The sequence below is a fragment of the Lycorma delicatula genome, chromosome 12, assembly GCF_047948215.1.
Source record: "Lycorma delicatula isolate Av1 chromosome 12, ASM4794821v1, whole genome shotgun sequence".
NCBI lineage: Eukaryota > Metazoa > Arthropoda > Insecta > Hemiptera > Fulgoridae > Lycorma > Lycorma delicatula.
In genome coordinates, this window is record NC_134466.1 from 35573481 (window position 1) to 35587335 (window position 13855).

General features: G+C 29.7%; 1 protein-coding gene across 3 annotated transcripts in view; it reads right to left on the bottom strand.

Annotated features, from left to right (window-relative positions):
- The window catches only part of Cad96Cb (protocadherin Fat 4-like Cad96Ca), a 177120-nt gene that overhangs the window by 111321 nt on the left and 51944 nt on the right, over positions 1–13855 (bottom strand). For all 3 annotated transcript variants that reach the window (XR_012758540.1, XM_075380089.1, XM_075380090.1), the window contains exon 2: positions 10203–10346. Coding sequence is in view for 2 of the 3 variants with exons in the window: in XM_075380089.1 (XP_075236204.1) it covers positions 10203–10257 (55 nt within the window). In the remaining variant the exon portion in view is untranslated. The remainder of the gene's footprint in view (positions 1–10202; positions 10347–13855) is intronic.

Genomic DNA, 13855 nt, shown 5'->3' on the forward strand with positions numbered 1-13855 from the left:
CTCCATTTGTTATGGAGGAATAAAAAAGATAGTAAATTTAACTGTTACTCTATTTTTACCGTTTAAACTCGGGATTTCAACAAAAAATAAATTATTTAGTGTGCACTTACACCATAAGAAGAACATGATTATAAATTTTCATAAATTTATCTTCAGTAGTTTTTGCTGGACGTTGATTATGAATTACTCACTACATGCCACACCTGTTTGGTGTGACTGCACCTTTTTTAGGAAGCAGGTGCAGTCAGTTGCGTCGCACATAAAGCGACATTGGTTATGTTGGTTGAGCCGCTGCGTTGTATACAGTCGCATCCCTTAAAAAACTGAAAACCAAAAAAATCCAAAAATGGTTTTTAGATATTTATATGCAGAGTATTTACAAGCCCCAATCTCACGTTGTTAGGTAAGCTTTAGGAGCTATTTAGGATACTGGTCGCTAAACTGTTCGAGGCTCAGTTGCCGTTTGTGGCACAGACCCTAAAGCATAGAGCCCTAAAGCATAAGACCGAATGGTTTTATGCTTTAGGGCGACCGAAAGCATAAGGTAATAATTAGCATAAGGTACGACCGAAAGAATAAGGTAAAATATAAGGTAAGCATAAGCATTATGGGGTGGGTGGTGACAGGAGAAATACCAAGGAAACCATGCCCCAATTTAGTGAATATCTCCTTTAGTATAATCGGAAATGGAGAAAATTTGTAAGCATTCTTCAAAAATTTTTCACCCCTTTCAAAATTGAATTTCGAAAAAATTTATAAATTGATTTTTAGGTATTCACTTGTAAATTATAAGCACCAAAATTCAAGTTCATATTGTTACCTATAAATTAAAAAAAATAAAAAATAAAAAATAGGTTAAAAATAAATTCAAAATCCGTTTTAACCCTTCAAACTCGGAAATTCAAAAACTCTAGAATTTAATGTGCACTTACATCGCAAGAAGAACGTGTATACAAATTTTTATCAATATATCTTCAATAGTTTTTACTGGGCGTAGATGAGTTAGTCATTCAGGATATGTTTTTTTTTATATATTTAGATATCTTGACTTGTTATGTGTGTTTATATATATATATATATATATTATTTGTTAGATTTTTAGTTCATTTTTTTGGAAGTATTAAATTTAAACGTAAATTAATCTTTTATGCAATTACTAGTCAAGAAACGATATATCATGATCGACAGAATCAGTTCCCTTTACGATAAATAAGAGTCAAGGATACATTCCTTAAACAGGTGCCAGTTATTCAATATAGATTAAACAAGGTTCAATCATCAATTATGGAATCCAAAAATAGGAAGTAAATATTATCAAGGGCAAAGAAAATATATCCGAATTTTCTTTTAATGATCAATCAGAGAAAGTAAAAAGGAAGACAATTTCACTCAAAAGTAAAAGTAAAATAGATGACGACTAAATTTTTCCTAAAACATCATTAAATTTTGGATAATAAAATGCTAACTGGAAATAGCTGCAAATTTCCCAAAGGAGTAACTTATCCCGTCCCGGAAATTGTGTTTCGAGTTTAATAAGTCATTTGAATTATTACCCTTTTAATAACTGTAACTTTTTTTGTGGAAAAAGCCGGTAAAGAGTTCCATTACTATTCCGGATTCTCCCTTGACAGAATTTTTATTTAAAATATGCTTAAATGTTTTTAAGTATATATTAATGATATTATTATTAAAATCGATAAAATTAATTACAAAATACAAATAGAAAAATATTTTGGAAGCGAATTTAGATAACGAAAAAAATCGGTTTTATGGGAGGGTTTCCTAAAGATTTTGACAATTTTTCACTAGGTAGTAGGGGGAACCGAATGTACCATTGTTTAAAGCATGTAAAAATTCAATCCGTTGTATGATTCCTTTATAAGGGAATATTTTTAATTAATTTTGCACTTTAATATAAAATTTTTTTAATGATGTTAGAAAAACAGAAATAGAATCTGAAATCCTACCGTCTCACCGGTTGTCTGTAGGTAAAACAGTTTCAAACCACTTAAGTAACTAAAAAAAATAAAAAAAATAAAGTTGAAATATAAAACCTTTCGGCAGATGATAATACAGTTGCAAAGATCCGATTCGAAAACCGAAACAGCAAAATAAGATGCCTAGCAATCTGTTGACGACTTGGTTTTTTTAACTGAAATGAAGGAAGACAAAGCAGGACAAATAGAAGAGTTTACAGAAATAGTCCAAAGCGCAGGCTTACAAGTAATCTTTACTAAATCATGACGAACATGAAATTATTTACACAAAAGACAATAGAGATTAAAGGCGGAATGATAAATGTCATCAACCGCTCTGAGTACCTAGGAGAGATTATTACCAAAATAGGAACGGATAAAAAGTCAATTAAAAATATAATATTAAAACTGGTGAGGCTGAGATTTATCACCAACGACATCTACAATTAGCAAAATCTCTCCATGATCACGAAATTAAAAAATAATCTAACTAGTAAGACCAGTAATCTTATATGGCATTGAAACATTAAACTAAACCAATATCAAAGAATTTCTCAAGATCAAAAGAAACTTACTAAAGAAAAAAATCCATGGGTCCAAAGATAACAGAGGAAGAATATACAGAAATCTAATAAGGAGCTGAAATCTAATAAGGAGGGATATAACAATCAAAAAGTCCTAGAAACACCGATACTGAAAATAGGATTAAATTTTTTAGGGGATTTGATTAGGATGGAGTCATAAAGATTAAATAAATAAATCTTTGACGAGCTGTGGAACATGAAATGCAAATTAAATTACATGAAACAGATGGAAGAGGACTTCGAAACAAGCTTGAAAGAGAGGACTAGCTTGCGATAGAGATAACCTGAAGAATAATGTACAATATAAAGTTCTTTTGGCAGGAAAAAGAAAGAGACACTGGCGACTCGTAGCTAAAATTAGTTGGGGTGCTGCTACAGAAAATTTTTAGCCTTTGTTTTAAAATTGTGTAAAAGGAAACAAACATGTATAAAGAGAAAATTTATTCAGAAACTTGATAAAATCCTAAACGAACAAAATCAAACATTTTTTACTTACTTAACCTTAACGGTTATACTTCAGCTTGATTTATTCATTTTGAAAATGAAATACATTCTTCTTGTTTTAATTTGCACGAAAAGATCAATAATTTTCTCCTTGATCACACGCGGAGTAAAAAAGAAAACTTAACTTCCACCAGTACGCCAGGGTCGACACTGCGGAAGCGACAGTGCTCTCTCTCCCTCGCAGCCTCACGTGCAGCTTCCTATACGCGCATGCGCACAACAGTTAAACACCACGCCGCTGGAACTGTGAAGCGTACAGTTCCTTACAAAGATTTTTGTATATTTTTCATAAACCGGGGGATGGCTACTGCCATTAAGCTGAAGGATTATATGCTATACAAATATAAAGAAAGAAGGACTAATTATATTAAATGTTATCGATAATATCAACTGGAAATAGGGGTTCTGCAGTTCCACAGTGCCTATATGCGAGCCGCCACAGTTGTACTGTGCCACTGAGGAAGAAAATGGACATATGAGCAAAAACGAAGTCATACTGAAAAAAATTACGAACTCATGGAAGAAGACGAAAAAAGTTAAAAAGAAGTGATATTAGCATTATCCTATTCTGAAAATTTCGGTATAAAAAAGAATAAAGTTAGAAAATTAAATAAATTCAGTGACGTAATTTAGTTTAGTTATTATTTAATGATAAATATGTTTAAAACCGGAAGTTTTATTCGTAATTACTGCATATATAAAATCATTATAATTTATTATACTGGAATTATATTTTGTACATACATAATGTTTGCTTTATAATATCCATCTAACAGAATAAAAATCATAAATAACTTAAAGGCATCGTTTAAAAATTACAACATGCTTTTGGTTGTTTATTTATTCTCCATTTTAATCATATCTTGTCTTTCATTTTCATATTACTTAGATGAACATTTTTTTTTTTTAAAAATGCAACCCAAGTAATAATTAAACTTTCACTTATTTTAAAATAACAAAATTGTAGGTTTAATTGAACTATGTATACAGTAAATTATAACATATAAGCATTTTCTAATAATTCTAATAATGTTATCTATTCTAATAACGCTTTACTTTCAACTTAAAAACTGAAATATTTATTATAAAAATTGTAATGAATCCACAACATTTATAACAAGTTATTTTATATCATAACAAAAACATTAAATTATTAAGAAAAAAAATCAGATGTGGACGCCACATGAGTTCCTTGTACTTCTATTAAATTACATACACACATTTTTAAAAGTACATACAATTTTATTTTACTAATAACTTCTATGTTTTTCATATTTTGTTTTTTTATTATTTTGAATTATTATTTATAATAATTTTTTTTTACAATCAGAAGTTAATAATTATTAACAAATCAATATATTTAAATTAAAAAAAAAGTCGGATTCGAACCGATGTGCCTTCCCCTTGTAAGATCAAAATATTTCATTACTTAAAATTCTATTTGGCTATAACTCTGAAACCAATGAAAATAAGTACCACTTATGATACATTGTTGAAAAGCTCTCAATGAGGGCTTATTACTACAGTTAAGAAAAAGTCCAATATCCAATTATCTTTGGATTTTGGGCTTTTTAGACACTTTTGGTTCAGTCGATTGCAATCATAAAGGGAGGTGCACAACTAGATGTTACAATAGTCATTAATTGAAAATTTCAACATTCTACGGCTAATCGTTTTTGATTAAGGCGAGATACGTTACGCTGAAACTAGTTAAAATGGATCCAGGGATGGTGTAAATGGATATTTCCGTTGAAATCTGAAAACCGAAACTTTTTTCGATGTATAAATAAAAATGATTTTCATAAAAAAAAAATGTTTATTTTCCTTTGTATAGAAAGTTACAGGAAACTCTGTACAAAATTAAATCTGTTTATTAAAAATCATCTGTTATAAAACAATAATGTTAAATCTATATTTTTCTGGAAATAGCTTAGTAACCTTTGAATGAGGCAAAATACAATGAAGTTAAATATACCGTTTGAACATAGTAGTTGTTTTATTACAGTGTGTCGATTTTGTCCTGAAAAATTAAATTCAATAAAGATCCTTACTAGTTGAAAATCACTATAACAATGAGACATCAAAATGAGTCTCATAGCCCAGTTGTACGTATAACTTAAGACCCAGTATGGGATCTCATATCAGTCGATCTGTTAAAGAGTAGAATAATTTTTTACATAATTCTTTACTTTCATACATATATAGTTTAATATTTCACATTTTCGTCATATGTAGTAATATATAGAGACTAAACCTTCTGTAACACAACTATCTAGATGATATTGTAAGTAAGTAGTGATATTGATTAAGTAAGCAGAGTTACACAACTATCTAGGCTTTACCTGACCCTAAAAAAGGTGGGGCAACTATCCACTCGGCCGGGTTTTGATGGAAGCATTAAAGAATATGTTTCCGAAACGTTTAATTTTCTTACTTGGAGACATCACTTGGCCGTACTTAACCGATCATTTACCTAATCATTTACCCGATCTTTCGGTTATGGCTTCTTTCTATGGAATTATTTAAAATTCAAAAAGTACGCTGGAAAACTACGAACTGAAGGCAGCGATTCAACGCGAAGTAGCCATCACACTGGGATACATTTTGCCAAATTTAATAAACATTTCGTGACTCCAGTCGTGTGTGGTCCAAAACGGACGACATTTACAAAGTATTTCTGTTTGCAATTAATGTTAGCGTAAATAAAAAATATGATTTTTGAGCAATAACGGCGTAGATGTAGTTTTAAGTCTAGTACATTAATAAAAACGAGTTCTTTGTAACGAATATTATTCTTAAAATCGTCAGGTTTTTCTGTCCTCTCCAGGGCAGAATATATATTCGGGTCAGTAGTAAGGTAATGGAATCCCTAATTTATTTTTAGTAAAATTCTGGCTTTGAATGTTTGTTATTCTAAACTTCTTGAAGAGTGGATATGCCATTTTTAGATATAATTTATCCCCGTGCATGTAGCCAACAAACTTTACAGTTATGACATCTAACAGCATACAATGATTTCATAAAATAAAGTACATAATTGCATTGAGTGTGTGTGTGTATGTGTGCACAAAAAATATATATATACACGTAATTAAGTCATAATACTTTCTATGAAATGTATTTTATTTATCAATTTATAAATAAATTAATTAATCAATCAAATGCATATATTATTTATCATATAATTTATGTAAGGTATGCAGTTAACACAATTTCTATTGATATGTTATGATGTCATAAATAAGATTCGTGACTTAAAATGGTGACCACCCACCAGTGAACATTCTACATTGTTATGTATTATATATTGCACAGTACGGTATTTACTTTTGAAAATAAATAATAATTATTATGCACAATAACAGGAAAGACAGGTACACAGTATAAAATAATAATATACAATAAAAAAAAAAACAAGAACAAAAGCAAAGTAACAAAGATAAAGATACTCCTGTGATATAGCATGATGCTGTAATGCCGAAGGCATGGAAAGTATAGCAAAAGGAGATATATACAGACAGATTGCGCTGCAGCATAAAGACTTGAATGTTGGTGTGCATTGTGAGGCGGTCTTTTTAGTGGTCAGTTTTGTTGTGGGTCAGTCGTTATTACAACAATTATTATTATTTTGTTGTTAAAAATCTAGAAAAAAGAACGTCGGTCAATAATAGTTCACAAATAAACTACTACGTTAAAAAATTGTACACTGTTTACTACACAAGCCCGGTTTACAAAAGTATTAAATATCAGCTTGCTTTCTTTTTTTATGTCATTTATTATCAATTAATTAATTATGTAAATACTTTCATACAATAATAATTTATTAGTTTAAAATCTATAAAAGAGCTGGAAACTATAAGTAATACATTTTTTATGGTTTTTATATAAAGCTTACAATAAATTTTATTGCGATAATGAAAATAAAAAATTATCAGTTTTAATACAACGACATTTTATTTGTTTATTTTTTATTAATTCTCCAAATAAAGCTTAAAGCTTTAAAGTTATTTATACTTATAGCGTAAAAAACATAAAAAGCTTAGCAAGTATTTGAACCCAGAACCTTCTGGTGAAAGACTTTAATTTATAATTTAGGGAAATAGGAAATTTAAAAAATTAGATACTTTTATAAAAAAATTATATTAAATAAATCTATTTATAACATTTTAATAAAAAACCATACACTTTATGATCATATACACAAAATTCATTTTTGTATGTACTCACAACTTTTTGCGAAGATTCACCCTCAAGATGAGGTGGGCTCCGTCGTTTCTGCGTAGATATTCTTGCAGTAACGAAACTGTGCATGGTTCGACGCAACATTTCAACAAAAATTTCAGCAATTGCTTTTCGGATCTTGGTATTTAGTTTTATCGTAGCAGGTCGACTACTATACACTTTGCTTTTAAGATGACACCACAAGAAGATATTGCTCACAGAAAAATCAGGAGATCTGGTAGTATATGGAATGTCACAATTTCTTGAAATTATGCTGTTCCCAAACGATTCGGTTGGCCTACAGCAGTCATAGATATTCATGCCGTTTGTAATAATCAAACGTTGTTAATAATATGTGATAATGTCTTTAGATCTTGCGCAACACATTTTTTTCAGTACGGAGACATATCGATCTGATGCGACAGTAATCGTGAGGCATCTTTACTTTCAAAAAAAAAATAAGGTCGTATTATTCAATAGGATGACAAGGCTCACCAAACTATAGCCTTGTTGTTGCGTAACCGGCGATGTGTATGTAGGATTCTTTTGTGCCATAAAACGAAAATTTTGTTAAGATGAAAATGAATTTCGTCCGCCATCCACAGTTTGTGTGGATCTGCAACCTGTACGGATTTAAAATAAGTTTTGGACAATAATTCTTCGAATTCTTGAATTATGCAATTTTAAAGACACTGCATGATGACGAATTGAACGGTATGGGCTACTTATAATGCAGCATGAATAGTCTCGATATTTTCTGCCATACGAACGGCAAGCACACCGCCTGTAAGTTTTTCATTCCTGAACAGTTTCCTCAAAATTATGTACCGATTTGATAATTGCTTGGGCTGACGGTATACGATCGTGACGTCCTAGATTAAATTGTTGGTGAAATTTTCTACGCGCAGCCTCCATACTGCCATTATTTTTATAAAAAACTTTGATGGCAAAAGCACGTTACACACCATTCTGTGATAACTAAATGGCAAGATGGCGTGAGCTGGCTTCTGTAACTTACTCAGGGCTGACACTTACCCAAGGCTACCAACACAAATTTCAAAATTTCCCGTTTCCCTGAATCACTGAACATTTATAATAAGTACTTATTATTCTACAAACGTAAAAAAAACCCCAAAAAACACTAACACATTTTTATAATAGGTTATTGCATCTATAACGATTTTACTTAAATCCAATATTTCATTATTTTTATTGATAATTTAATTTCTGTTAAATTATTTAAATAAATTTAATTTATTACATACATATTAATTTAAAAATTAAATTTCTTTTTAAGAAATTTAATTTTTTCATTAATTAAATTAACCATACGACTATTAAAACATTAATAAAATTTTATTATCTGAACATGAATTATAATTATTTATATTTCAGTTTTATATTTATTGTAATACTAAATGTTTTACCGCATACACTAGAATTAATATTAGCAGATTAAATAGTATATTTTCCCTTATGTAATAAGCAACAAATATCACAGCCCATCTACAGCCCAGGACGAGTAAATAAGGCTTGTGAAATATATACACAGTTTCTCATGAAGAAAAGGAAAGATTTTCAAAACATGTTCTACAACTTAGAGTAAAACGTTCTTATAAACGAGCCCAGAAACGCTTTGATTTTGAGTTACGGTTTGAGAAAAATCTCTCGCTTATTTTTGCTTCTAGGGAAAAGAGAATCCACAATAAGTCTTGGAACTTTAATTGTTTCAAATAGGTTTTCCCTTGAAAGATTAAATAAAATTGGTCCCAGAACTGTATTTTTAATCATTTGTTTAGAAAACTATTGTAAAAAAAAAATCAAAAAGGTTGCGTTGCAGTTTCATGGGACAGTATAGTACATTTCTCTCAAAGAAAATGTCTCAAAGAAACAGAAAAAAATTCACTTCAAGAAATGTTCTAAAAGTGAAAATAAAAAAAAAAAAGTTATAACGGATGCGTCAGTAAGTGAACATACTACGGAAATTACATTTCTAACTCAATATTATATACCATATTTGATGATAAATTAATAACTACTGTTCTGTTACTGTCACTTATTAATAAAAACACTGTCAGCTATTGATAATAATTTTTTTTTATGTCAATCTTAAATTAAGAGGTTATTAAAGTTGGAGCACGTGTTTTCTATACTATATGGACAGCTCTATTGCATCATCTGTAGCTGAGACTGAGGCTGAAAGAGACAGAGAGTACGTGCGTATACGCATAGCCGTGTATAAGTGTGTGTGTTGTGGTGTGCGTGCGCGCACGCGTGTGAGAGAGTGTGAGAGGGTGAACGTCGTATACGAGCCATTTAAAAGTGAGAGAGCACGTTTGCCGAATACACATATTAGTATATCTACGTATAGCGCACGGTAGGCATAGATGAAGAATCAGTTAGCGCGTGACAATTATCGTTACGTTCGTTTTTTCTCAGTTGACTCCCCATCACAAAGCCTGCGTTAAGAAGCTTCCCTTCAAAACTATTTTTTAGTCCGGAAAAGCTTCGTTTGTGAATCATAGCTTGCGAAAAATTTCGTTCTGTATTCTGTTTCAAGAATAAAAAATTAAGTGATTGGAATTTAAATTAAGAAGTAAATTTTGTGGTTTAATAATTTTTTTGACCTAAAATTTGGATGAAACAGGTTCAAGAACTGTATTTCTAAGTTATTTATTCATCCGGTATTACAAACACCTTATGCAGCATTATATAAAGAAAGTTTTTTTATATTGAAAGAATGCTTGAATCAACATTTTAAACGTAAAAGATGAAACAAGTTTTTCGTAAAGAGTAAAGGATTAAAGAATAATTAATAAAAGAGCGCTGGAATATCCTAGGAGAGATGTTTAAAAATTAAATTACATATACAGATTAATACAGTTTAAGTGATATGAAATTCCTAGTCTATACTCACCTTGTGATAAAACGAGTATGAATGAATTCAGCAGGAATATCAGCAGTACCAACATGTTTTACTACGATAGAAATAATATGATACTCTGGTATGAGAAAATAACCATTTCTTTAGCATTTGCATCATACATGTGTATTGGCAAACCTGTAAACAAAATTAAAAATGAATTTTCAACGTTAATATTGAATATTAAATTAAAATACACATAATAATAATATTATACTTTTAAAAAAATTAATAAAATAAAGGTATCCCAAAATGAACTGATATTTTTCATTTTCCGCCATTTTTATCGAGGTAAAACCAGAGTAGAGATTTTTATATGCTTTATCAGTAAACATTGAGGTAAAATTATGGATTACACATCTGAACAACGCGTAAAAATTGTAAAAATTACAATATAACGAGTTTCGAAAAAAGTCATCTTTAGCGATGAGGTACTTTTTTCTTTTTACCGGCTTTATCAACAAACAAGATTGTTGAATTTTGGGATCAGAAAATCCAAAAAATATTGAAGAACATGCTGATGATTTGGTGCGGATTTTGGGCTGGGGGATTAATTGGACCTTACTTTTTCGAAAATAAAAATGGAGATGCCGTAACCGTCAAAGGAGTTCGATATCGTGAGATGATTTGAAACTTCTTATGGCCTAATATTAATGATACAGATTAGGAAGACATTTCGTTTCATGCCACACTACCGATTAAACCATTGCAAGAAAAATATAATGGTTGTATTATCTCGCAGCAAGATGATGTGAATTGACCACCAAGATCATGTGACTCAACACCGTTCGACTTTTTTATTTGGGGTTATCTTAAAGATAAAGTGTACATCAATAAAGGACAAACAATTGATATTTCAAAGAAGAAATTCGACGTCACATTACCGACATTTCCCAGCAATTATATCAACATGTTTTGGAAAATTTTGTCAAAAGAATGAACAACGGTGCGTTGATTTGTCAGATATTTTGTATTACACATAACCTCCACGTCACTACTTTCTAATACAGCAAAAATATTATCAATCATCAAATAAAAAATGTGTTTTATTAAAAAATTAAAATGTCAGCTCATTTTGAGATAACTTTATTACACTTTATAGATGGAGATTTAGCCAGCTTCTTCATCAAGTATCTTAGAAACCTAAGAAGCATTAAATTATATTAAAAGAAAATTCATATAACTCTGGGTAAAAGTTTAGGGACCTACAAAGTTTCATGTCTCTCTGTTCTCTACACCAATTATCATCAAAATGTCATCTGTGTTTCATATGTAGAAAATACCGTACTAAATTTAATCCGAATTGGTCTGTCCAATCTGGTGATATCAAGTAAAAAACAGACTCACCATACACGCATACATTCTTTCGAAACTTTTCAATTCTAAAATTGTGTTTTTTTTTGGTAGAAGAGGAGATTGAAATTGATCATTATCTACAAAAAACCCGACATAAAAAATTCTACCCACTTAGCATACTTTTCCTTATATATAGTATAGTGCACAATATTTATTACGTAAGCTATATTTTGTATCTATTTAACCAGGAAAGAAAAATCCATAAATAATTAAACAAGATTGGATGAACTGAACTTAGAATTGAGCATCGCAAGTGATAATCTTTCAGATTAATTAGCTCTCTTACGTTGTAGAACTTTAATTCATATACGATTTTAGTTAAAAAACCTTTTCTAGTTTTACACAACCACAGTTTGTAAAATCCACCAATACAATTATATTCGATTCTTAATCTCCAAATCGAGTTTCAAGTATTTTGATCAGATATACGTTTCGTTAAATCCTTATTGATAACACTAAAGTTAATAAATTTTTACCGTAAATATGAAATTGCAGGGCGAAAATTTCTCTATGAATAGGAGTATACTTTTTTCTAAATGATTATTGGAAAACCTATAATTGTAGCTGAAATTTGTGTAAAACGTTACTTGTTTCAATCTAACACAAAGTAGAATGTATAAATAAAAAAATATATAAAAAAACGAAAGTAAATTTTTATATAAACAGAAAAACAAATTACGATTTTACAATCAATAATAATAAGATTACGCTACTGGGTTCATGAACAGCAAACAAACAAAATTATATAAAATAAAACTTAGAAAAACGGGGAATAGAAGTATATTGTATGGCTTACACGGATGATATTGATATTCTATTAGGAGATAGAGACAAAAAAATATAAATAGAATTATTAAAGGAAATGACAGGTAAAATCGGATTACACATTTCTTTTGAAAAGACAGAAATATAAAAAATATAACAGGGAAATGAAAACAAAGTATCGAAAAATAAGAAAAGTTGATAAATTTAAAATCTTTGAGAATGATTTCACCAACATTAAATCATCTCTAAAGGAAAGAGCAAGTAAGATACGCGTAGAAACAGCTCATCAGATCTGCCAAAATGCATTATTCATTAGAACTAAAATAAAACATTATGAACTGTGGTTAAACCAGAAACATTAAATCTTGTAGAATGTTTACTTACAATAAAGAAGTTGGCAATGGAAACGATTGAAAAGAAAGAAGAAAATTTTGACGAAGATGCAAGAGTAAACGGAGAATATAAATTAAGAACCAACCTGATGTATAAAAGAAAATTTAAAGAATATCAACATTTAAAGAAGAGAAGATTAATGATGTTTTATGATCATATTAAAAAATGGATAAAGATATATTAGCGAAGAAGTTAGCGGATTACTTTGAAAAACAGAAAACGAAGAAAAAACTAGGTTCAAAGAAGTTAAGGAAAACATGGAGAAAAAAAATATAAAGAAATGAAGATGTATAAGATGCGGGAGATTATAAAGATATGACAAAAGAAAAAATCTGATGTGGACAACACATGATTTCCTTGTACGCCTGTTAGATTACATATACACATATTTTGTGCACTTCATTCAAACTTATTTCATTTGAAAGTGGAATACGATCCTCCAATTCTTTAATAAAGTGGACAGTTACACAACTGCTGGAATATTAGCTTTTATTAACACCAAATATTTATACAATTATTACTTCAACAATCTTTTATGAAATATTAGGACAGAGTAAATTACTTATTACTAGATCAGTATTATTCGTGAGTTCCTGATTAACAAAGGTTTTAGATTTCTGATGTGTCGTATACACAAAAGTTACTAATAATAAACTATTCCGTTTAGTGAACTCCTGTATATGGTGACAAATATTTATTTCGACCTTATGGGGTAAAATATTCAGTTTTGATGATTGGATTATTTGGAGAATAATCAAAAATGAAAAAAAAGCAATCAAACAGGAAAAAGAAAAACAATATGAAGAAATATAGCTAAAAAAACCACAAGAAGATAAATATGAAGAGGAAGAAAGTGTTAAAAAACCAAAGAAAGAGTAAAAACATTAAGAGAAGATGATAAATATAAAGAGGAAGAAACGTTAAGACCAAGGAAAAAATAAAACGATTACGAGAGGATGATGAATACAAAGAGAGAAAAAATTTTAAAACTAGAGAATAAATTAAGATCAGAAGAATTACATCAAACCAAAGAGCGATTAAATGAGTGGCAACTAAAACAAATAAACGAAATGATAATCAACTCCGACTTAGATAGAATATTGTCCGACAATATACGAGGAGTAATGAACTAA